The 27351-nt window shown below is 39.2% G+C and overlaps 1 protein-coding gene across 1 annotated transcript; it reads right to left on the bottom strand.

Annotated features, from left to right (window-relative positions):
* Window positions 1–2307: 2307 nt before the first annotated feature.
* Window positions 2308–27033, bottom strand: EOGT (EGF domain specific O-linked N-acetylglucosamine transferase). The gene is made up of 16 exons (XM_029287262.1): window positions 27017–27033; window positions 26299–26523; window positions 25294–25394; window positions 19093–19201; window positions 17604–17698; window positions 16250–16354; window positions 13269–13375; window positions 11464–11567; window positions 9824–9916; window positions 8437–8508; window positions 8195–8281; window positions 5552–5620; window positions 5394–5455; window positions 3679–3798; window positions 2830–2932; window positions 2308–2473 (listed from the first exon to the last, which is right to left on the bottom strand). Exons 2-16 carry the CDS (start codon window positions 26506–26508, stop codon window positions 2327–2329), a joined length of 1584 nt encoding a protein of 527 aa, XP_029143095.1. The 5' UTR covers window positions 26509–26523; window positions 27017–27033; the 3' UTR covers window positions 2308–2326.
* Window positions 27034–27351: the final 318 nt, after the last annotated feature.

Raw genomic sequence — 27351 nt, 5'->3', positions numbered from 1 at the left:
GACCGGCAGTTTGACACCCCTGCCCTGAATCAAAGTTGCAAGCATTCCAGCTACCGTACAAACATTCAAACAGTGCATATTAGAATCAGCATCATTCTTACGTTTTTTTTAATACTCTCAATGGCAAGGGATGCAGATAAAATTAATTCTAATCAACGTTAGTATTATAGTTATTTCCATAAGAAACAACAAGAAATTAAGTGACAGGAACCTATCCTAGTCCTATCTGGACTATCGGAATGTGCATTACAATTAAATAAAAAATTGCCAATGATGTACATTCATGGAAAAATATTTAGGAAATATTATTCAATTGTAAACATTCTCCCCCCCCCCAAAAAAAAACCCATCATTGAACCACTTGGTCAGTTGTTTAAAACAATGGTAACAGAACTCAAAATAGTATGTATACAATGTTGAGGGTTAGACAAAGCTAGAATGATTGTAGCGAAGTTAGCAAGATAAATCAAGGAGATTAAAAAGAGTGAAAACATTGTCCAAGTAAGAAAAATAAACATAGTGATACTTAAGACAGGAGTAAATTGCTAAGATAAATACAGTAAGATCCCATGGAGAAAACTGCTACAGTAACAAATTAAAATATTTCATCTATATACCTGCCATCCCATGTGTAATGAAACATGCACACCCACAAGGAAGCAAGCAGAGGAATGATTAATGTGTAAAACTAAATGTGCAGGTAGTCCTCAGTTAACCATGGCAAGTGGGACCAATAACTTTGTCACTAAATGACAATGACTATGGAGATTCTCAGTCATCCAGGTCATAGTTATCCCAAAGATGCTTTTTCACAAGGCAACTGGACTTTCTTGTTTTTCTTTGAAGTCGTTTTGCTTCTCATCCAATAAGCTTCTTCAGCTCTGACTAGTTTGAAAGAGGGGTCAAAGAGGCCATCTAGGTTAAAATTGAACAGCCCTCTCTCAACAGAGGGGAAGGGATACGACATCATCTATCTCCAGTCTACAACACAGTCCTTTCAACAGTTCCAAGAAGGCTCCACACCCATTTGCACTACTCAAGTGTCCCTGAAGACACAGATAAGCCTCCAGGTAACTTTAACAACTCGCTAAAAGAATGCAAATGAACAGCTGTTGGAAAGGAATATAATTCATTCTCCACCATCCAGCAAGAGCTGAAGAGACTTCTTGGATGAGAAGCGAAATGTTTTCAAAGAAGAACAAGAAAGTCCAGTTGTCTCGTGAAAAAGCATCTTTGGGAAAAGTGACAATGACTGCACTGATTTATGACAACAGTTCCAGCAGCTCTAGTTGCCATTAGACGAACCCTGCATTATGTCATGCGATCGCCATTTACGACCTCCTGGTGGCTTCCCCATTGCCTTTGCTTGTGGGAAGCTAGCAGTGGAAGTCGCAAATAGTGATCATGTGACCACAGGTTGTTGCAACCACTGTAATTGTGAGCCAGTTTCCAAGTGCCTGAATCATGATCACATGACCATGGGGATGCTACGATGGCTATAACTCTAAGAATCAGGCACAAGTCTCCTCATCCAGCACTGCATTAACTTTGAATGGTTGATGAATAAATGGTCATCAACCGAGGATTACCTATATAATGACAGTTCTAAATGTAAAATGCATACAGCAATAGAAACAAAAATATGGATAAGCATTCTTCAGAGAGCTACTTCTCTTTTAATTAAAAATGAAGTCAGAGTGCCAGATCTGGATTACACTGCTGATTAGGACTGAGGCCCTCTGTGAATTTCATGCCAAAATCCTTCTCTCAGCTATGATTTGCTACTTTAAAAAAAGTGTAACATTTAAGCATGTCACACATAAGTTGCATTATCAACCTGATTTCTTAGCTTTTCCATTACACAAAAAAATACTGACTAGATGCAGCTCAGCTGGACGTTCATTTCCAGATCACTGTTAGTGCTGAGGAAGGGAGGGAGGCAGGGAAATACAAGGCTGCAAAGGTCTTGGTACAGGTCACAAAAAGAAGCGGGAGAAAAAAGGTCCAGTGTGCTTATCTTTCACTCCACTGCTCTGGAGCAAAGAGGCTGACAATCCTAAAATAAATAGGAAGATTATAGTGCAAACATGGTCACCTTAATAAATAGATCATGCATAATGCAAATTCCTCAAGTAAATTAGGACAGGGATTGTCAGTAAGAAAGTAATAATACAGAAACAACATGCTTGGAGGGAGACATTATATATGACTCCTGCCCGTTTAACCTTTTTCCCTTCTCCCTCTTCAAACAAGTTCATAATTCATGATTCTACTTCAAAAGAGCCGACATTCTGAATTCTTCTGCAAACGAGGCCAATTATTTGACCTAGAATTCATCATGTTTTCTCCTAAATGGCCATTTGGAGTGTTGTGACACATGATCAGCTGCCAACAGAACCAGACGGACAAATTCTTCCACATCGAAGGCGTAATTTGTAAATTTTGGATGTTTTCCTAATGTCGGGTGATGCCCCTGAAGGAACAGGAGTTAAAATTATTTTAAGGAAGCACTGAGGTAAAACTAGCACATTGAGTAATTATTATAATTCATAATAGCTGATTTATTGATCCTCTCCAAAACTACCGTATCAGTTAGAAACCCCTCACAGCAACACTATTGACAGCCTAAACTAATGGCCAATTAATTTCATTATTCTTCCTCCCCCAGCTATTAATATAAAATGACTCCTTAATCAGAGCAGAGAATTTAATTTGAGCTGTAGAGCAGAATCATATTTCATGTAGAAGAACTGAGAAGGGTAATACAAAAACAATTAAGATCCAAGGAAATAAAGTCCTTTCCATCCATCCCATCCACCCTTCTAGTACCTCATCCTGAGGGAACACTTTATCCTTCTGCTGCCAGGTGATGTAATGGATACCTCTCAGTCTTGCAAGGTCTAAGTAGCAACGTTCATCTTTACAATTGTACCTACAGAGATGCAGAAATGGTGAAGGTTTATCAGAGACAATTTTACCAGAAAACTATCCAGCTGTGTTTTCCTTGTTCCAGCTCTGTCCCTATAGAAAGGAGAAGCAAATTATGGAAAGCCAAAGATCAAATACTTCATGATTATCTTTGCCAGGTGTAGTTGTATCACCTGAGAAGCTAGAAAATAGAGAATGGAAAACTGCAGCAGCCACACAGTTTTAAAACACAGTATCTTCACTGGCAGCAAAAATAATCCAATCAACAAACTCAGCCATGTTCTCATGAGAGAAGATAAAGAAAGAATCAGCCACAAAAAGCAAGCATATCATTTTTGTGGTTGATATCCACAGGACTTGCCTCAGAGTGAAAGATTAGATGTGATTTTTAAGGCCTGTTTAAAAATGATCCAGGCAACAACTAGTTTTTCTGACAGACCACCCAGAAAAGGAGACTGGATTTAGCCTGGAGGCTGCCTGCTGTCAACCTCAATCCAATAAAAGTCAGCAAACAGGGTTACCACATCGATTTGAAGAAGCATTTCTAGATTTTTACCAATTATGACCAAGGTAATTTTGACAGCTCCTGTGACACAGGAAGTCGTGCCATCCTTCACTGTCACGCATATATTAAAAAACAAAAATTTGGAGCTTTCTCTGCAGCAGGAAATCCATCTTCATGTAATGCATGCCCACATCCTTGTGCAAAGGTATTAAACATACAAGTATAACTGCCAAGAAAAGACTTACAGTTCAAAGATGACAGCCCAATCTGGCAAAAAAAGAAGATGAGTAAGGCCTGCTCCGTGCATTCCAATGAAGATATCAGAATTGTGGGTTATCTTCAGCTGCTCCTTAAATTCGAGCTCCCTATATAAACCAGCATAAGTAAGGATATATACATATATGCGCGCGCGCACACACACACACACACAAATATGACAAGTCTTCTAGGAACGTAATGCATAAGAAACACATTGAAATAAAAATGTCCTTAAGCTACATCGTGTATTTCTAAACCGCCTCACAACTGCACTTCCCTAGGTAGTTTGCAAATCTATTAAAATGTACAGTATAAATCAAAGAGACACAAAATGTCCAACCAACAGTGATTAAATAGTGATTAAAAGCACTGGCAATAATAGCAAATGAAAATACAGCTGACAAAAATCAAAGTAGAGCCAATGGCAAAACAGAAACAGGATTTCCTAAAGTGCCTGAAATAATAACATCTTTCAAAATGTTCATCCTGCACGTTATTTCTGGGGAAACAATTCCACTGATGAGTACTAGCAATGAAAAGGCTCCTTCTCTGGCAACGATCCCATCTGGGAGAAGGTACCTGGAGGAGGGCCCTATGATTAAGACTAAAGGGTTAGTCAAAGAATCCATTCACTGCAGCATCTGACTGCCTGGAAGCTCCTGACAAGGCTGCCATACAAATATACATTAAAAATTGTATATTTCACTGTCTAGCACTGTGCTTAGACAAATACATTGCTAAATTCAAATCCTTGGATTGGTCTTTACGTCATTACATTTTTCAGAAGTATATTCTAAGAAGTAACAGAGAAATGCTGTTGTACATCATGGTGGTTCATTCATTAGAATGTGTCCTACAGCTTCAACAATTCAAAGTAACTGGGCTGTACCCAATGGTGGTTTTGCACTATAGAAGAACATTTTGGCTTGTTCAAAGGAAGACATTGAATGTTTGTTCTCAGCCCACTGCAATTTCTCTTCAGAGGTTGTGGGGAACCTTCTGAAATACAGCACAGACTCCTATTAAGTAAGGAGGAACAATGATGGTCTCATGTTAGCCATTCAACACGTAACAACTTTGCTGTACGAGTTGCATTGGATGCCGGTGTGTTTCTGAGTCCAATTCAGGATGGTAGCTATGACCTTTAAAGCCCTACATGGCATGGCTATCTAAAAAAACCATCTTCACCCCATCACATCAGCCTGTACCACCTGGTTAGAAAGGGAAAATATGTTGCGAACCCTGTCAGTTAAATAATTTTGACTGGCAGAGTCTGGGAAGAGAGCCTTCTTTCCCACTGTCCCTGCTCTTTGGAACATTCTCCCCCTCCCCAATTAAGAAAGGCAAGACCCCATTCTCCTGGGCTGTCATAAATATCTAAAGGCTGTTCTGCCTTATTGCTTGGGACTCACGGACAAGCATGCAGCAATGGGGCTGGTTAGCTCCTGAAATTCCCCTCCCCCACCATTTAATTAACTCTTAATGTAAAAATTTTAACTCTCCTTGCCTATTTTAGATTTTATTTTAGTTTTTAACATTTTACTTGTACACCGTCCAGAGTTCCCCTGTCAGGGAGACGGGCAATTCCTAAGATAGACAGACAGACAGACATAACCCAAACCAGTAGATACTGACATGTCATATACTGATTCGGTATGAAAAACTGCAGGCCAGCTCTACTTCTCCTTTCAGATATACTTACTTGTACTTGTAATTCACTATTTGGACATCAAATAATGGCAGTGTTTTCAAAGCATTGGCAAGCTAAAGAGAGAGAGGAAAAAACAAAAATGTTCAAGGCAGTATTAAAGTGACAACCATAAAGCAAAGAAATTTAACAGAAGGAAAAAACAATCAAACCTCATTCTGGTTTAATATCTTTCTATACTCTGTACTCCGGGCAAGTATTGTAACTCTGATTTTCCCATCCTATTCAAAAACAAGAACAAACAAATTCAGCAAAAACAGTTCATTAATCAATTCATTGCATCAAAACAAAGAAAAGGACCGGCAGAGTGACAACAGAAAAAATTACTAGCCTTAACAGCAACAATTAGTAGGGTGATTAAACTGTCTTTTTCTTTTAATCACCTCATTTATATTTATATAACATGCAAGAAGGCTGCAAATACCTCAGGTGAAGTTTTAGTAGGAGTATTTGCCACAAACAGCTAAGCCATTTAAGGGACTTGCAGCTACCTCTGTGCCTGAAGAGGCATAGGCTTTTACGTTTATTGAATATAAAATGGACAACATCATTGAATACTATTACTGAATCCAAACAGGGCCACTTAATACACAGGTGAGTAATGGAGGAAAAAGTAAGATTAGCCTTCCAAATAAAAGTTATTTTCCTTCCCAATTTAAAAATCATTCAATCCTCAGGGGTAAATTGTAAAAAAAAAAGGACTACGAAGGTTTAATAGCATGAAATCTATTAAGACCAGCAGGAAATGTATAGCAAATGGCTGTGAAAAGCTGGAAAATGTTAGCCCCTTGTGATGAATATGCTGTTAATATTTTAAAGAACTGAAGTGATTTTTCTTTCACAACCTGTAAAAACTGACAAAAATAACAGCCAAATTAACTGAAAAATCAGCAAAATTACTGAATAGGAAACAAACAGTGATCAAGGATTTATCAGGTGGCTTTCAACTCTGCATTGAACCTGGCTGAAGCCATCTTGCTTTGTTTTTGGTTGCCACAAGAATGGGGGGAGGGATGTGGAGTTTTATGCTAGTCTAAACAATTCTTTGTCCTGTAGGAACCAAGGTCATTTCTGTTCGTTAGACGGGGGTTGAACCTTATGTTAGAAAGGCCGCCAAACTATTCCATTGGCGAACATAGTTGATTGCATAGTACTGGGGTGGGAAGTTTAACTTTGTATTAATGTAACTTTTTGGAGGGAACTTTAGTCTTAATTTCACTTTTGACCGTGCCGATACTTTGTAACCAATAAACATGTTCTTAGAGGAAAACTCAAGCCTTGGAGTTCTGTTTTAGTTGGTCTCGTCTATAGGAATCACGACAGTGGCTTTTAGAGAATAGACTTCCTAGTAGAACAAAAGGAAACTCTTGACTGGTGAAAATTATTCTGGGGCTATTGGATATATCAGAGCTGCTGGACTTCAATGTCCAAGGTCCTATCCTAATTATCATTATATATTGTTATTTGCTTGTTGCATTTTATGTTCTCTTTCCTCTGTACCTCCATTAAGCGTGCATATAGCCAGCATCTGCTTGAGCCCTGCAAGACTACCTGTAGAAGATGACCAGGCTGAGCCCAAGGGAAGGGTCAAGTGCATCATCAGTCTTGAGTCCCTTCATGCCCATAAGAGATCTAAATCCAGTCCACCTTTTAATTCCATTGACTCTTATCTACTGCCAATTCACTTCGACCATTAGACGTTCAGCTTCTTGTAGAGAGTGTTAGCACGCAATAAACTTGTATTCATTTGAACTGCTTTGGTTTCTGATTCCCTGCACTTGACAATACCCTTACAATCTTGTGGGTAACTTGAATTGAAGGAACAGGAGAGGCAACCAATTACATAGCTAGGAGGTGGGGGGAGGGGTTAACTTGTGATCTCTTCTGTCCTAATCCAATTTTCTGGCAATAGTCATCTTTTCAAATATAGAATTCTCTATAGTGTCTTCCCAAGTAAAAATAGGAATATTTAAACTACAGATACACTGATACAGGATATCAGAAGTTAGGACACAGTTTTTAAAACTTTTTTTCTCTCTCAGGATTCCTTCCTACTTTTAAAAAAATATGGAGGACCCCAAAAGAGTTTTTGTTTATGTGGGTTATATTTACTGTATTGAAAATTATAATGGACATATTCATAGAATAGTTATTTATTGAGTCATGTAAAAATAGCAATATTAAATCCATTAATACTAACATATTTTCCATTAAAAATCCTAGTATTTTTTAAATAAAAATAACAATTAGAAGAGTGATTGTTTTAAATTTTTGCAAATATGATCAAAATCTTGTAAATAAATTTTGATTTCATAGACCCTTAAAAGGACTCTCAGGGGTATGCTGACCCTGCTTTAAGAAACATTGTTAGGCTATGAGAAAGGTTTTGGAAGCAGAAATGGGGAAGAGCATACAATTTCAGTTTCATTTCAGTACAAGTCCTCAAGTTACAAGTGGTCGCTTAGCAGGTCCCCCCCAGGTCACATGACTGCACTTTGCACGCTTGGCAATTGGCCTGCATTTACAGCTGTTTGCAATATCCTGCAGTCACCTGGCTGCAATTGCCAGAAGCCAGCATTTACTTTTGGTTTCTGGCAAAAAAACGCCCACTGAGGACAATAGATTCACTTAATGAGTGCAGTATTTGCTTAATAATGACAATGTTCACATTACAACCATCATGTTCATTTAAGGACCATTACAAAAAAGATTAACAACAAGCATGACTTATGACTGTAATCCTGGCCCAAATTATGGTTGTATGTCAAGGATTACTGTTGTAACCAAACTATTACCTTAGGCCCATCTTGGGTGATATTTAATCTGTGCAACACATGTTGGGAAAAGGCTCTGAATAATCCTGTCCCATGACAGCCGGAGATCTGCAGTTAGACCAGACACAGGAATAAAGTGTAAACATGTTTATGCTTTAAATGAGAGAGAGAGAGAAATAAAAATCTCCATGTTTATTCAGACCCAAATATTCCGCTTGTTTTTTTTTTAAAAAGAGTGTGGTAATCTCACCAGATTTACTCACCAAAGGTGTATTATAAAACAAGCCAAACCTCATTCGAGGCAATAGTGTAAAAACTGCTTCTTTGAAGCAGACCTGGAAAAGAAGATTAACCATTTACAAGGATTTTCCTTAATATATAAGGAGAGGGGCAAATAAAGAGTACAGAGAAGAGCAACAAAGATGATTAGGGGGCTGGAGACTAAAGCATATGAAGAACAGTTGAAGGAATTGGGTATGTTTAATTTAATGAAAAGAAGGACTAGGGGTGACATGATAGCAGTGTTTCAACATTTGAGAGGCTGCCCCAAAGAAGGTGGGTCAACCTACTCTCAAAAGCATTTGAAGGCAGAACAAGAAGCAATGGATGGAAATTAATCAAGGAGAGAAGCAACCTAGAACTAAGGAGAAATTTCCTATCAGATTTAGTGAAACGACGTGCCTCCAGAAGTTGTGGGTGCTCCAACACTGAAGTTTTTTAAAAAGAGACTAGACAACCATTTGTCTGAAATGGTGTAGGGTTTCCTGCATGAGCAGGGGATTGGATTAGAAGACCTCCAAGGTCTCTTCCAACTCTGTTATTCTGTTACAAAGTAGGATCTATTAACACTGCAATGGAAAGTATTTCAGAATATTTTTGTAACGTTGTACATTGCCCAGAGTCACTTGTTTTGGGAGATGGGTGATTTCTCTTGTGGTGTGTGATAATTATAAACTCTCATAACATAAAATACTTTCAAGAAGTATTGTATAATGTTAGTTTAATGGTGGAAGTTGTGGCACAATTTTGAAAGGTAACTGGCATCATGTTGCCATTCCAGACTGCATTTCCATTTACTAATTTTTGCTACCATAGACAAAAAAGTTTGCATTACTTATTATTAGATTTCTAGGCTGCCCATCTTACCAAGCTGACTCTAGGCAATTCTAGGTGGCTTTTGATATTGGCTTTTGCTATTTCCTGCAAATGTGGTTTATGTTTTCGTGCCCAGAGTGGCCTCTCATAGAATTTTTTAAAAAATATTTTAGAATGTCACAAAATGATTGTGGTCATTCAACAATCTTTTCAAGTTTCATAAATTATGTTTTGCGAAATTGGGAGGGACTATTATAGTTTCCTTTCCTTTCCTTTCTCCTTCCCTTCCTGTCTTTTGGGATTCATTCCTAGCTTACATTAAACTATAATGTAACTCCTTGGTTCATTTAAATTCAAGTAAGATGACTTCCTGGTTTATGCAACTGAGCGAGCTGCAAACAGGCAATTCTTATCTTTAACTATTACAACTCCAGCAATCAAAGGATCAGATGAAACTAATATCTACCAAACATTAGACATAATCTCCACAAAACAAATTATTCATTATGTTGAAAATAAAACAGTAAAGTTTTAAAATGATACAATATTCCATACTCTTTTTGAATCATACGATTTCAAATGTATTATTTCATAGTCGGTAAATGCCTTCCATGTTTCACTGAACAAATCTCCATATCCATATGTACTCTGAAAAAAACAAACAAATGCCAATAAGTTTTCCCTTAATATAGTCCAAATTTGTATGGGTCAATTTCATACAATAAGATTCGAAAGAATTTTTAAAAGAATTCAGCATAAAAGAGATAAATATTAATACAGAGATATGGTAAAAAGAAATATAAATATTTTTCCACATATGTTTGCAATTATATTTTAATAAATATGAAGGGGTTGGTTTTTTTTTTACAAACTGAAAATATATTGGAGGCCTGCTCATCAACACAACCAAAGCCAAGTAAACATCAGAGTTCAATACAACTGGAAGATACTAACTGACCCAGCAACTATATTATCATCATATACTTCAGTGTTACCAAAGGTCCTTTATAAATAACGACAATTTGTCATTTATATTTGTTCAAAAACATGCTAAATGCATGATTTTTAAACTGCATTTCTGTTTCATTTCACTTATCTAGAACTTTCAACAGGTTTTAGTAAAAAGCTAAAACTTTTCAAACATTTGAGTAGAAAGTTGTACATGTTAAAATTTACTTAATAAAAAAGTTCAGCTTTACTTAATGAAAAAAATTAATAAGGGTTAAACTAATGCATCCTACATAAAGAGAATGCATAAACATCTTCAGCTTTATACAGTTAAGTTAAAACAGTACACTGGCACCATCATCTGGCAATAGTAGGAATTAAAAATACCATAACAAATTTTGAAAATAGCATAGTTTAGGACAAATTCCCATTACAGTACTATCTAGATGTTATCAAAAATGCACACACAGTGCTTTTTTCCCCAAATAGGAGATAGTCAAATGAGAAATCTAGCAAAAGAACCAGATGTTAAGACAGGCAGGTAGTCCTCAATTTACAACTAGTCACTTAGTGACCATTCTAAATTATGGATTCCCCAAAAGCTACTTACAACCCATTTTCAAAGTTATGACAGCCACACACATAACCCCACGGTCATGTGATCGCATTTTGGATGCTTGGCAGCCAGCTCACCTTTATGACTGTTTGCAGCATTCTGCAATTGCATGAGTGCAATTTGCAATGTTTTTTGCTGCTTTCTCAAATTTATTTCTGGTTTCTGACAAAAAAAAATTGATTCATTTAATCATAACATTTCCTTAACAACCATGGCATTTGTTTAACAACCACCACAAAAAATGTCAAAAAATCAGATCCAGTCAAATGATGCCTCAACTTATAATCACAAGCACAACCATAGTTTTGGGCTGGATGTGGAGTGATTTGTTGACATATAGACTCATAGACTCCCCCAAAAAGATAAGCATTAAGAATACAAATTAAAATGCTCAGTAAAAAAGCCAAATCTTATTTCTTGTGCAGAGCCTTATCCGAAATATACCTCATTTAAACATACTCACTGTTTGCAGTAGTTTACACCAGTCTATAGCTGACTAATTAACATTCCTCTCAAGATAGCATAACTACAATTCATCCTAAACCTGGAACTGTTTACCTCAGACAAAAATAATATCTCAAATAATGTTATGCCCTACCCTAACTCTAACTATCCTTATGCTCTTACTTACAGTATCCCACATAACAATGTTGATATCAGTGCCGAAAGTGTTGGTAACATGCTGAGTGATATAAAGATTCACAAAGTCACAAAAATGATGGTACATATTGACACCTAAAAGAAGAAAGACAAATTAAGCTTGTTGTAATAAAGATAACTAGAACTACATAGATAGTCATTTATAACAAAGGCTTAGGACTTTATGCAAAAACATATGTTCCCATAGGTGCATCCATGCCACAGTGCTAAAATAGAGGTACAAAATTATGGATTACTTAATTAATTCATGAATCTGTCATTAAAAACACATTTAAGAAGCTGAACAAGGATGAGCTTTGAGACCAGATTGCCCCAAGCTATTTATTATTGGCAACATATGGGTTTTAAATGAAATCCAGTCATAAGAAGCTACTAATTTGATCAGAGCAGTAATCTTGGAGGATTTTATATTCTTGATAAAAAGGAACACCACCATCTTCAAAATGGGGAGTGTACAGAGAAGGGGAATTTGTGTGAACACACAGCCAACAGTTTGTATTTTAAGAAAACCTTGATGAGTTTAGTAAAAAAAAAAAATCAAGTTATGATAGTTTGCGCAGCTTATTTCAATGAACTCCAAGATATACAGATAATCCACAACTTATAGCCTTCATTTAGTGACTGTCTGAAGTTACTATGATACTGAAAAAGGTGACTTAAAGACCATTTTTCACACTTACGTGAAATTATTTCCTAATTCACACGAACAAATTGTTTTGGGCCATGTGACCAAAATTCAAGCATCTGGTAATTGGTATGTATTTAGGACAGTTGCACTGTTCCGGGCCATGTGATCAATGGGGGAAGCCAGATTCGCTTAACAACTGAACTAAATACACTTAACAACTAGAGTGATTTGCTTAACGGTGGCAAAAAAGTTCGTAAAATGGGGCAAAACTCACTTAACAATGGAAATGTAATATGCTTTGCTAGTTTGGGCTCAGTATGATATCCAAGCCTGTATATTACTAATTCACATTATGTGTGAATCAGGTCATAAAGGCATGTTCATATCAATCTGAGCATAACTACAATAAGAGTTGACAATTATATAGAAACAGTATTTTAAACAATTGCATAGATTTGTGCACAAATAGCCTTTAGATCAGTGTTTCTCAACCTTAGCAACTCTTAAGATATGTGGACTTCAACTTCCAGAACTCCACAGCCAGCATCTGGGAAACTCTGGGAGTTGACATCCACACACCAAGGTTAAAAAACCCTAACTTTAGAGATTAATCAGAGTATAGGTAGTCCTAGATTTACAACCACAATTGAGCCTGGAATATTGGTCATAAGTCATTGGGGTCATAAGTTGAGTCGCCACATGATCAGACTCAATTTTACAACTGTTTTCATGATGGTCCTTAAGTAAGTCACTGTGGTTGTTAAGCAAATCACATGGTCGCAAGTCTGAATGCAGCTTATCCAAAGGGCATTTCTTGCCGATAAACAGCAAAGAACATCACAAAACATGAACATATGACCACGGGATGCTGCAATTGGTCATAAACGCAAGCAAGTTGCCAAGCACATGAAATACAATGATGTGATGGCAGGATGGTATAGTAGTCGTAACTTCGAGGACAAGTCAAAAGTTACTTTTTTCAAGTCCATTGTAACTTTGAATGGTCGTTATGCAACCAGTCATAAGTCAAGGACTACCTGTAGCTTATAATTAGTACCTCCTAATGTTTACAGAAATAAAGCCCCTCTTATTAGTATAGAGAAGTGAGGTTACACTTTGGAATTTGGAAACACCGAAATACCTTGTACCTGCATCAAGCTTCATGAAATAAGTTGGTTTCTCAACAATGACCTCACAGCTGCCATCTTCCAGTGGTCTGGAGCTCATCTCTGTGTACGTCTGGAGCTCCGCAAACCTGTAATTACCACCATTTAAATTAGGCTTCAAAAATGTATTCCAGACTGATTTTTTAAGCAATACACCACATACACTTCTCCTACTGCTGATGAAGTCTTACCAAATTTGACATTAAAATTATTTTTAATTGTAATGGAAGCCTCTTCAATAAGGCTTCAAAAGGTTAAGCTCTGCTTTGAACTCAGACACATGCAATGTTTTTTGATCTATAAATTAAAGGCTGGGAAAAGTAGAGGCAGTATTCCCTCTATCCAGATTTCATAGGTCCAGCTAATTGGAAGATTCATGTCAAATGTGTTTACCATGAATTTCAAGATATATCAGCAAAGACATAGTTATTAATGACTGCAGGTACATAACAGATAGAATTTGAGACCAATTAGCGAGATTCACAGAAGAGTCTAGGGTGAGCAAGTTGCCATGAGGAATTATCAGCTTTCAAAAAACGCTGTACGGGTGACTTACCACAGGATAGCTCCAAGTCCTCTTCATTAAACAGGATCATCTTGCAGGACTAAGGAAACTTGCTACTTTGTACAATGCCTGCCCTATGAAATAGGCTCCCTTCCTCTTAGCTTTTCGGAAGGTTATTAAGACCTGGTTAATTTCCCTTGGCATTAAGTAACAGAATAAGAGAATAACAGAGTTGGAAAGGATCTTGGAGGTCTTCTAGTCCAACCCCTTGCTCACACAAAACACCTGATACCATTTCAGATAAATGATTGTCTATTCTCTTCTTAAAAACCTCCAGTGAGGTTTACATCACCACGATGTAAAAAAGATGCTGAGACTCTAGAAAGAGTACAGAGAAGAGCAACAAAGATGATTAGGGGACTGGAGGCTAAAACATATAAGGAACGGTTGCTGGAATTGGGTATGTCTAGTTTAACGAAGAGAAGGACGAGGGGGGACATGATAGCAGTGTTCCAGTATCTCAGGGGCTGCCACAAAGAAGAGGGAGTCAAGCTATTTTCCAAAGCGCCTGAAGGCAGGACAAGAAGCAACGGGTGGAAACTAACCAAAGAGAGAAGCAACCTAGAACTAAGGAGAAACTTCCTGACAGTTAGAACAATTAACCAGTGGAACAACCTGCCTCCAGAAGCGGTGAATGCTCCAACACTGGAAGTTTTTAAGAAGAGACTGGACAGCCGTTTGTCTGAAATGGTGTAGGGTTCCTGCCTGGGCAGGGGGTTGGACTCAATGACCTCCAAGGGCCCTTCCAACTTTATTATTATTATTATTATTATTATTATTATTATTATTATTATTATTATTATTATTATTATTATTATTATTAATGATGATGATGATGATGATGATGATGATGATGATGATGATGATGATGATGATGATGATGGAGCTCCGTAACTTTGGAAGGCAAGCTGTTCTACTGATTAATTGTTCTGTCAGGAAATTTCTCTTTAGTTCAAGGTTGGTTCTCTCCTTGATTAGTTTCTTGATTAGTCTGGATGTTAGAGGAGCTTATAATACATAAGTTATAACATCTTTCCTAATATCTATGGCCAGTCTGCTTAGGTACTCACATTTATTTCTACTTAAGCCTTCTATGTTTAGTTGCAAAATATGGATCTGGGGTCCAATATATTGCTGATGCTTTAAACTAAATTTGTACATCGGCGAATGCATGATTTCTGTAGATGCCATATGCATCTACTACAAATAAATAAACATTGTAAGTCTACTACATAGTAGCTCACTTTCCTTTTGTATTGGATTATTTCTATTATATTTTTGTTTGGTTACGGGCTTTTTAAGTGTATTTTAATAAACTGCCTAGATTTATGTATTTAAGATGGGCAGCCATATATATTTTCAAAATAAATAAATAAACAACATTGCTCCCATATTGTCTCAGTGGATGTCCTTTGAAAATAAAAATTGTAGGTAATTGCAGTTTTGTGCTGTGTTTATAAGCTTATTTACCTATCCCTCCCCAAAAAAAGAGTGTGCTAAAGGCTAGGATAAGTGATGGGGAGCATCCTCATCAGTTTTGTCTTTTGACAAGAGAATTTTTCTAGCAAGTCAAATTCGTAATGGCAGCTATTTGATAAATAAGCAGATTCCCCACTCTCCTGAGACACATTTTCTAAGCATAACTTGAGCATGCTCTCAATATTCCAAAAGTAAACACCAGCTGAAAAACATGCAAAAAACTATCTTACAACATGGTGGCACAGTGGTTAGAATACAGTATTGTAGGCTGATTCTGCCTACAGCCAGGAGTTCAATCCTGACTGGCTCAAGGTTGACTCAACCTTCCATCTTCTGAACTCGGTAAAATGAGGACCCAGATTGTTGGCAGAAATATGCCGACTCTGTAAACCACTTTGAGAGTGCTGTAAGGCACTATGAAGCAGTATGTAAGTCTAAATCAGTGGTTCTCAACCTTTTTAATGCCGCGACCCCCAACCAGTCGTAAGTCAAGGACTAAACCGGTCGTAAGTCGAGGACTAAACCGGTCGTAAGTCGAGGACTACCCAACCGGTCGTAAGTCGAGGACTTTCCCTGCCCGGGAGCACCGCGCATGCGTGGTTCCGCCCCCTGCGCCGGCCGAGGCGTAGCTGGCAAGCGGCAGAGACGGAGCAGGTCGACCACCAGCTGGCCCAGCCCAAGGGAGGTAAGGCACCCGCCGGAAAAGGGGAAAAAAATGGCGGACAGCCTTGCTTGGCGACCCCCGTGAAATGGTCAATCGACCCCAAATGGGGTCCCGACCCATAGGTTGAGAACCGCTGGTCTAAATGCTATTGCTATTGCTCAGTCATAATTACTGGGACAGAAAAAGAGCATCCAAGGTGTCTATTCTGCCAAGATGACTTGTGAAGAAACAAAAGAACATACTTACAAGACTTACCAAGATTGTAAAGGGCTCTTTTGCTGCCCTTCAGCAAGGAAAGCTTTAGTATTCATATTGCAGTGGCCACCTATTTGACCCTTCTTGAAGAAATCTTCATTAAATCTAACCAGTGAAGGAAAGAAGGTTAAAACAAGATTAAATAAATTAAAAGCTCATTTTTGAAATTTAGGATTTAGAAAATGCTTTCTCTTAGCATGAGCCATGAAATCAATATACAAAAATATTTTTCTTTTTTGTAACAAACAAGAATTCTAATGAGTTGTTAGCTTGTTCTGGTACTATCGTATATTTAAATGTACAATTCCTTTCTCTCCAAATGTATCGCTGAAGATATGGCCTTCACGGGCTTTGGTTTATTATGATGCCTCAAAAAGAAGTATACAAATGTCATATTCTTAAGTTTCACAGGTTCAAAGAAACATCCAATAGATGATAAAGAGGAATTACTTTGCTGCAAACACAAAGCTTAATAGTGGTGTGACAATTCCACCTTGGTTGCCGGGATTGTAAACCTCCAGCTTAAGATTTATTCCTGTATTTCCAACTTATGTACTGTACTTGAAAGTCTCTCTCTTAAAGCTAACAATAGTTCTGTGTGCTGCAGCAGGGGTCTTCCCAAATTAGAAAGTTAGAAAGGTTTTTTTTTTGAAGAAGGGAGAGTGTTATAGGAACCACTACGTGCAACAACAAAAAAGTATTTACTTATTTTGCCCTTTCAAAATTTGCAATGCTCACAGTGCATTTAGAATGGTGAATTCTATGTTGCTTATCAGAAACCGAGGTGTTGTATAATACGGTTACAATTTAATAGAAGAACATGAGCTTTATTTCTTTAGCATATTTGTATCTCACAAAAAGGGATTCTGGGCAGCTTACGCAGTTTGACATGAAGAAGTTGAATTGCTGAAAACTTCAAGATTCTTTGGATCTGAACTTCTTGAAAATTTTACCAGTCGGGGTTGACATTAGTGAGGCAGATAGCCCACAAATCTAATCTGATCCAATGCAATTGCTTATAAGAAGCAATAGTTGAGGGTGGCAAACAAGATACTGCACTGATAAAGGTGGCTAAGCACAATCTGTTCCCTTGTGGAAATGCAGTAGATTATTTCTGATCCTTTAAGCTTCTTACAGTAATTCATTCTTCAAGCTTTTCTCTACAGCTATGAAAATCAGTAACACCCTCTGTTAAACGCTGTAGATTTCTGTACCCCAATATTGATGTATTAATAAGTGGAAATAAAGGAAGAAAAGTAGTAGGACTCTGTGCATGCTCAAGTGCCTTAAACTTAGAACGCAATTCCTTAAACAGAATTATTGAATAATGATGAAACGTGAAGATGACACAAACCTATCATGGTCTCTCTCTGGATGCCTTAAATCAATATATAAATGTGTTGCTTTGCAATACTGAAGGTAACGAGAACATTCAAGTGAAGAATCTCCCTGAAAGAAAATGACATCTGTAAGTTACTATGATGCGGTTGGCTGACAAGTGAAAATAAATTATTTTAACTAAATAAAAAAATCTGCAGCACTATGGATTTTAATATAAAAAGGTCACTCGCTGGGGCTGAGGTGATGGTGATTGCCAACGTTGCCTGTTCCCGTGTTCAACAAGACATTTTTGTCTTTGAATCCAAATTTTTGCACAGTTCCCATCTTGTACACAAACCACAACCTTTGTAGTTCAACATGCTGGCTGTAATCTAAAAAAAAACACTTCAGGATTTAAGACCTGGATGAAGGAAGTCCTCAACTTACAACCATAATTGTGACCAGAATTTCCATCATAAGTCGTTGCGGTTGTTAAATCGGACCCGATTCTGTGACACTTTTAATGACGGTCATTAAGCAAATCACTGCACTTGTGAATCCAGCTTCCCCGATGGACATACTGTGACAAAGTTTGCAAAAAGGGTCGCAAATAATAATCATGTGACAGCAGGATACTGCAACCAGTGATAAATGTAAGCCAGTTGCCAAGGGTCTAAATTGTGATCACAGAACCGTGGAGGTAATATGACAGTTTAAGTGACAGTATTGGTCATAAGTCACTTTTTCCGAGACTGCCATAATCCTGAACCTTCTTTACACAAGTGGTTGTAAATGGAGAACTACCTAACTGGACGACTATTCGCTCTTGAGGACATCTACCCACCCAGTGAAATCTAGATCTGTGTTTCTTCAACCTGGGCAGCTTGAAGATGTGTGGACTTTAGAGTGCTGGGTGGGGAATTCTGGGAGCTGAAGTCCACAGGTTGCCAAGGTTGAGAAAGGTTGCCAAGGTTGAGAAACGCTGCTTTAGATGAAAGGATTTCATAGTCCCTTGATTAGAGATTGTCCCTATTTGGGCTGTGAACACATGACTTCTCAGTTGCTGAGAACTGAGATAAGCATCCCCCTAAATATTTGAAACAACACCCCCACCCACCCCCAGTTTCTAGAAAGTTGGTGAAGATTTGGTTATTCTACCAAGACTCTATCCCACTAGAGCAGACATGTCAAACTCGCGACGTCACATAATGTCGTGCAACGTATCGGGACAGTTTTGCCATTGCCGGCAATGGGGGGGTGGGGCTTCCATGTGACGCGTCTGGCCCATGGGCCGGCAGTTTGACACCCCTGCACTAGAGGATGAATTAGTTTTATTATATTTTGAATATTAACTCCCAGATTTCATGTAGCGTTTTTTTTAATGAACGGTTTTAGTTTTAAAATCTGATTAGCTCATTTTAATCCCAAATTAGAAATCCGGGGGAATGTTATACCACTCAGTTAATTAGAGTGGCGTATATTGTATGTAAATAAAAAAAAAATAAGCAGACTAATATGCCTACCACATTCTTAGGCTTGCAATGAGTCTTCATATCTTTCATCCTTTCTTTAACATAACCGAAATCCGCTTGCTTCCAGAAAATATCCTGGGCCTGCTCAATGGTATTAGCCCTGGCATACAAAACAAAACAAAGGAATCTCTTTGAGAAAAATGAACTATAGCAGAACCTCAGGCTACAGACTGCTAGGTTCTAGCGCGTAATCTTATAAACAATGCCCTAAATTAGTGAAACAACGAAAAGGATATTGTTTTCAACTCTTCTCCCTCTGTGCAGAAAAATAATACTTATGGATACCTTGATTAAAACAAAAAATAAACAAACCCTTTAAAAAAGGATAACCTTGGTATTACAAAAGTTTGCTCAGCTGCCAAATCAAGACAATGATGGCCAGTTATTTGACTGATGGATGTGCCACCAAGTTGTTTTTGACTCCTAGCAACCACATAGATCAGGGGTGCCAAACTTGCAACGTCATGTGACGTGTCGCGACATATCACGACTTTTTTGCCATCGCCAGCAATGGGGTGGCCGAGGTTTTGCCATGACACATCTGTCCCATGGGCCGGCAGTTTGACACCCCTGACATAGACAGATCTTCTCCATGACGATCTATCCCTAATTTGGCCTTTCTAGTCTTTCAACGTGACTTATAACCAGTGTAACTGAGTCCATTCACCCTGCTGCTGGTCATCCTCTTCTCTTTCCTTCCATCTTTTCCAGTATTAGAGCCTTTTCTGGCCAACCTTTTACTAGAGGTTAAATGATATGGATTTCAGATTGCTAAATTATTCTATTCTACAGGTTAGACCCCTAATATCCAAAAGTTGCTTTATCTCTCTAATATATATTTGTGGAACAAGTCAGAAGGTTTAAAAGCTAGCACCAAGATTAGAGACTATCTTTCTCAGATTTTGGTATGCATATGGACATCACTGAATATTTAAAAACAGAACAAACATGAGAATGCTTAATATTGGAGTTGACCTAAGGGGAGCAGTAAGTGGGCAATTTAAATAGAATGATTTTTTTTGAAAAGTATGGAGAATGTTTGGTTACGAATCATGGGAATGTATCTAACATTATGTAAGAGCAAAAAATATTCGCCTTTGCTGTTTTCGGTCCCATTCTGGAACAGATCCAAGGGAAATACAAGGGATTGAAAAATAAGAGAAAGATGGGAATTTCTTCCATCTCTCATCTAGACTGGACTACTATATAACTCTCATAAAGCTAGCAATATATTGGGCTATCTTAAGGAATATTTTTTTTAAAAAAAAATGATCCAAGAACAAACAGTTCCATTTCCATCAGAAAAATCTCTTTTTGTTCTGACCTGTGATGAATGTTCTCGGTTCCATGATGTCTCAGGGAGGGGGAGGGGAATTCAGTTTTTCCTTGAAGCAAATAATCTATGTTTTGAACATAGTTCCAGACACAAGATTTTCTCCTTCAGGATTGGAAGACCCTGGACTGCCTTAAACTTTTTCAGATGTGAAGGATTTACTTCTAGAAACTACTGAATACATAATCTGTAGAGCTGTGGTCCCAGATTGGTGAACTGTGTGTATACGTATGCCTAGTTCCATGCCTATAAGATGGCCTGACTTTCAGTCTTCACTATGTACAACGCTGCAAGGCACTTATAAAGCCCTTAATCTTCCACATGGGGACAATAAATTGCCTTCCTCGGCAACTTAATTTTCTCAACATTTCAAGAAAAATAAGATCCTTCTCTCACTTAATAAGTGGAAGAGCACTGTATTTGCTTTCATGCATGTTCAATGGGCATATTAGTGCCCTGATCACAATCTGAATTCTTCCACTGATTTGCATGGACTGGTCCCACTTCCTGGGTTTGTTTGGAGTGGCCTCACTTCCCTTCATGGAAACTTTAAAAAAAACAATTTGTTCGTGTGAATTAGGAAATGATCTACTCAGAAAATGAAGCTTCCTCTGTCTTTTTATATCCGAGAGTTTTTCTCATTTCCGCTAAAGGATGAAAGTGAAGAACAGAAATGATGCAATAAATAAACAAAGGAAGAGACTGAGATAAAATGGCCCAGTTCTGCTCTCCTTAACATTGTTCTATCTGTCCTTTTTAGCTTTTAGGTTGTTTTTTTTAGTCTACCTATACATTATTAAAATCATTTTAATGCTTTCTCGTGTTTTATGGCCTCACTCATTTCTTCATTACCCACTTCCTGCCAGGAAACTAATAGTTTTCCTTCCCAGGTACAGGTAGTCCTCAACTTACAACAATTCATTTAGTGACCATTCAAAGTTACAATGGCACTGAAAAAAGTGACTTATGACCATATTTCCACACTTACGACTGTCGCAGCATCCCATGATTATATGATCAAAATGTGGACGCTTGGCAACAGGCATGTATTTATGCTGGTTGCAGAATCCCAGGGTCATGTGATTCCCTTTCTGAGAAGCAAAGCCAATGGGGAATCCAGATACACTTAAGAACTGTGTTACTTAACAACTGCAGTGATTTGCTTAACAACTGTGGCAAGGTCATAAAAGGGAGCAAATAATTGTCTTGCTTAGCAACTGAAATTTTGGGCTCAATTGTGGCCGTAAGTCTAGGACCACCCGTAATTCAGGTTTTTGGCCTGAATATGTTGAACACACTGGGTATGTGCGTGAGGAAAGTAGTGTTTTCCTGCAGTCTTTCTCCAACTACTTGTGCTTTTAAAAACTCTGCCGTTCCATCAACATTCTGCTATCTTCACTTTTCTGTATAAAAGCTTTGCAAATAGACAGGAACAGTCATTCAACAATCCCTTTCAAATGCAATAAAGGAGAATATTTGTAGCTCAGGGTTGACATAAGGGGTCCTTGGTGCTCTCTGAGCTTGCTTGTTTTCTTGAAGACGTTTCATTACCCAAACTAGGTAACATCATCAGTGCTAGTAAGAGTGCAGTTTGCTGTCAGTTTATATTCTAGTGGCTGACCCTGTCAGTGATAGTGTGGGTGATCTTAGAGATTCTTTGGTTGGGCTGTTTGCTGTTAGCTTCTTTGCCAGTTTCTTGACTGAAATATTGTTTACTTGATTGTTGGTCTGATGTCAACCTTGGAGTTAATCTATACTGATCTGGGTGCTGATTGCTGGTAGGTCTTTTTGTTCCTTTTTGGGCTGGGTGATAGTCCCTTTTGCTTGGTCTATAGATGTTGTTAATGTCTATGTGTCTATTGATGGCTGATTTGTCAGAGTGCCAGGCCTTAGAAATTCCCTGGCGTTTTTGAACTTGACTTGGTTTAGGATGGTCACAATTTCCCAGCTGAAACTATGGCTAAGTCTGTCTATATGTTGTGAAATTAAAACATTTAAAGAACTTTCATCATGTCTTCTGACTACTAGCTGGTGTTTGTAGATGCATTCCTCAGGGAATATCACCCAGCCCCAAAAGGAACAAAAGGAAACAAAAGGAACAAAAAGACCAAGCACTTCGCCATCAACAATCAGTACCCAGATCAGCATAAATGAACTCCAAGGTTAACATCAGACCAACAATTAAGTAAACAATATCTCAGTGAAGAAACTGCCAAAGAAGCTAACAGCAAGCAGCCCAACCAAAGAATCTCTAAGGCAGGGGTGTCCAAACTTTTTTCAAAGAGGGCCAGATTGGATGAAATGAACGTGCTGGAGGGCCGAACATTTTTCCGAACATTCTTTGAACCATTACAATTAAATGCAAATGAATTATTTTATGCCAAGTTAATTGCAAATGGCATACTTTCTCTTTTCTCCTTCTTTCTCTTTCTTTCCTCTTTTTCCTCTCCCTCTCTTTCTCTCTTTCCTCTCTCTCTCTTTCTCTTTATTCTCTCTCTCTCTCTCTCTCTCCCTCTCTCTCTCTCTCTCTCAACAACAAGGATGCCCACAATAATTGGGCCACGAAGCGCAACTTCCCCCAGGAGGCAGAAAGAATTCGGGCAAGCTGCGTTTTGGAGATCAGGCCGGGGCTTAGTCGAGCCCTCGCGGGGCGCAATTAGGGGCGGCTCCGTGGAGTCCCGGACGCCTGGCTCACGGAGAAAGCCGGCAGGGAGCCCACAATTAGTGGGCCTGCCAGAAGCGGCTGAGGTGGACACCCCTGCGGCACTCAGGCGGCCCCCGAGCTTCCCGCCAAGCCGGATGGGATTCCTGGCCAGCCGGTCACAGGGCGGGAGCGGCTCCCTCGCTGGGGCTGCTTGGCCTCCCCGGCCGGCTGGCCATTCCGGCCTTTCCAGGGCCAAATCCTGCAGGCTGCGATTTGCACAGCCCCGGTCCAGAGGAGCGCCGTCGCCCCGGTGGATGGGGGGCTGGGAGGGGTAAGCCCCTTTCGATGCCCAGAAAGCAGTGCTTCCTCTCCTGCTCCGGGCGTGGGAAAATGGGCGGAGGTCCTGGGATGGCCAAGCGTGTGGGGGGGGGCAGGAGGCAGCAGAAGGCGCCCAGGGCACCACGGACTGGCTTGGGGAGACGCGTGGCCGGCTCGGCTGCCCAGGCAGGGAGCGGCCTGGGGATGGCCCAGGGAGCGATGCCCCTGCCGGCCGCCGCCCCAGCAAGGACTGTCACGCGGCCTAGCCCGGGGAGACATGTGGCTGGCTCAGCTGCGCAGGGAGCGGCCTGGGGAAAGGCCAGGAAGCAATGCCCCAGCCAGGACTGCTGCCTGGTACAGGTAAGCTGGGGGGGGTGCCACCTGCCCCGCGGCTGCTTCGCGGCGGTGCTCTGCGGACTCAGAGCTCCCTCCCTCCCCCCCTGCCACTGACCTTCCATCTCCGGCTCTGCTGCTGCTTGGCCAACGGTTGCGCCAGCTGGACATCGCAGGGGCTGCTCTCTGTCGGGGCTGCGGCTTACGGGAGGGCTGGCCCACTCAGCAAAGGCTCCGGGGGGGTTGCTCCCAGCGGGGATCCTGGGGCTTCCCCGCATGGCTCCCCAGCCACGTGCGCCTGGGACGGGGCCAGCCCGGGAAAGGGACTTCCTGGCCACCCTTCTCCCAGGGGGCGGGGCACCCGGGCGCAGGGCCAATGAGGAGCCCTGCGAGGGGGCAAGTCCCATGAGAGAGAGAGAGAGAGAGAGAGAGAGACAGAAGTGCAAGTGCCTCTGTCTCTATCTCTCTCTCTCTCTCTCTCTCTCATGGGACTTGCCGGAGGGCCGTGGGAGGGCCACATTTACATAGAGCAGGGAGGGCTGTTAGAGGGCCATATTAAACCGGAACGCAGGCCGCAAATGGCCCGCGGGCCGGACTTTGGACATGTCTGCTCTAAGATCACCCACACTATCACTGACAGGCAAGCCACTAGAATATAAACTGACAGCAAACTGCACTCCTTACTAGCACAGATGATGTTACCTAGTCTGGGTAATAAAACATCTGCAAAAAAACAAGGAAACTCAGGGAGCACCAAGGACCCGCCTTTCAAACCCAACTAATTTAAGATTCCATGTTCCTAACTTAGACAGACAGAAAGGTAGGTAGGTAGGTAGGTAGGTAGGTAGATAGGCAGGCAGGCAGGCAGGCAGGCAGGTAGGCAGACAGGCAGACAGATAGATAGATATATTCTTTATTGTCATTTTTTACTGTGGGCACAATGGCACACATTAAAAATGAAATTTAGTTGCTTGCTCTCAAAGTGTACACATACATAACACACATTTAAACATACCATATACAACATACGTATAGACCTACACCCTTACATATAAGTAACATATAAATATTAATCATTGTCCATCTTAAATACATAACAGAAGGAGGAAGCTTTAGAGTTCACAAGGTTGATACTGTATGGAACAAAACTGTGACTGAATCTGGATGTTCTGCTTTGGAAACCACGGAGTCTCCTCCCAGAAGGTAACAGGGAAAACAGGTCGTGAAGAGGATATGTAGTGTCCCAGACAATCTTATGCAGTATTCTTAAAGATAGAGATATCCACACTACAAATCTTAGCCAAAGTGTATTTCTCTAATTCAAATCTGTTTTTTTTCCCAAAAATCAAGAATCTCACATTTCTTTTAAAAAAAAGACAAGGTTCTAAAGCATCCATATTAACATAGGGTATCCTGGCAGACATTGTCTGAATGCACAAGCACCCAATAGTAGCCATTTTGCAAAAACACTCATGATATGTGTTCAGGTGTTCAGTAAGTACATAATAACTAAGCACTGAATTTCACATGAAATTAAATTTCATACATTTTCATTCATACTTACCATCCAATTTCAGCATAATCACATGTTGGATATTCAAACCTGTTTTCTGGTTTGCATGATTTCTCATAACCCCAACAAGCTTTCAATTTCTTCAAATGTTTCTGTCAATAGAGAATTACCATTAAAATGATACAATAAAAGTTAACTTACGCAACCATGCAATTAAGATGGTCAATTTCTGCTTTTGGAAAATGTGATTGAACATTTTAAAAAATCCTGTTGAAATCCTCAGATAAGGTGCAAAACAAAAATTAAAAAAATCAGCCCTGCATATATTTTATATTCATTGCTTGCAAAAATCTACAAACACATCATATTCTTAAATGATACCCACCAGACTACAAAAGAAAGAAACATCATTCTAATACAGCCTTTCAAACTGTCTTATAAATCCATTCTAGCTGGACATTCTGGATATTGCAATTTGAAGATCAGGGAAGTGTGTTCTAACACATCAGCAAATAAATACATACAACAGAGAAAGCATATTACTCAGTGCCACAAGCCATGCATCATACCTTTGTTATATCAACATATAAGAAGGCCGCTCATCTTAAAAAATACAACTTTGGCAGGTTCACAATAGCAATAAAACAAAACAAAACAAAGAAAAAAGCAAATATTTGGTGCCTCCAACCTCCTCCTCCAATGTATTTTTTCCCAAGTTTCAACTTCACTTTATGGAGGAAGAAGCCGCTTTTTACAGCCTTCTGGAAGGTCAAGAGAGTGGGGCATTGGCAGATCCCAAGGAGAAGGATATTATAGTTCACTAGGCACCCACTTTGTGTATTCCTCCTTTGTGAACGCTATCCATGTATTCCTATTGTTTTCCTATTCTTCAATCATCTGGGAATAAGGATCCACTATCTACTATCTTCAGTGGCAATTACTCTACTACAGAAGTTACAAACTGATTGGAATTAATCTGATGTTTACATCACTTTTAACTGACATGATTCTAACACTGAAACAAGTCTCCATTAGAGTAGGAAAAGGAATACTTACTTTATATGGGCAAAGAGGATCTTGCCTGCAAGCAGTGGCAATGCCTGGATTATTGTGTAAAAAATATGGGATATGTTCTTCTGGCAACATGATGGTTTCATAAGGATACCTTGGTTCTTGCAAAATGTTGCTGCCATTGTGAAGATTTTCATCCGGTCCCCTGGCTACTATTTTTGGAAAAACAGCTCCCAATGCAAGCAGTATTAACATGGCAGTGGGAAAAACCTAAAGTAAACACACCAAAGATTTATGGACTGTAGAATAACAATTCACCAGCCCTTAAACATTTATTTTTAAACTCATGCAGTTATATTCCCTGACCCAAAAAAATTCTTGACACTGGTATACTACTAATATTATAGATAGTAAACCAATGAGTAAGAGGATTCCTTCATTCCCAAGAGATTCTTGGGAATCAGACAGGAGAAATTATGTAGATTTCCCAAGAGTTCTATTTTCTCTGCTTCTAAAAAAGAATGGAAAGCAAAATAAACATTGTGCAGAAACATTAGATAAGACAGTGTATTAAATTTCATAAAATGTCTATCTTGTTTCTCTGAAAATTGGGCTGTATATGTGCATTAACAACTTTTATATGGTAGTTAAGGAAGGAAGTCAAACTCTTTTGCAAGAAGTTTCTTTAAGACATGAGGAGGGATCAGATCTGATACAAATTTTACACAAAACAGTATCTGGAATTATTTTCATGAATGAATACCTGTTATTTTTCTCCGGTGCCAGAGCCAAAACTGGGGAGCCAAAATTGTGGTTTTCTTAATAATCCATTCAGTGAATGAGAGGGATTTGTCCTCAAATCCTGTGCCATAAAACCAAAAATCTGACTTCACAAATTGTACAAAACCAAACCAACTATACCAGCCATAGCATATTCTGAACCTTGCCTCCGACTGCTATTCTCTCATTGCAACACTTATTTCATCGCCAAGACGGTATTATTAGATAAACAGAAGCTGTCTGCTTTCTTCCTCAATGTTTCTCATGTCTACAGCTATCTCCAAATTTGAAAGTCATGCTTTTGACTTTTTTTAAGGT

This window comes from Protobothrops mucrosquamatus, unplaced genomic scaffold, assembly GCF_001527695.2.
Source record: "Protobothrops mucrosquamatus isolate PMUCROS unplaced genomic scaffold, P.Mucros_1.0 scaffold_279, whole genome shotgun sequence".
NCBI lineage: Eukaryota > Metazoa > Chordata > Lepidosauria > Squamata > Viperidae > Protobothrops > Protobothrops mucrosquamatus.
The sequence above is the reverse complement of the archived record's forward strand: the minus strand, read 5'-3'. Positions and strand labels throughout refer to the sequence as shown.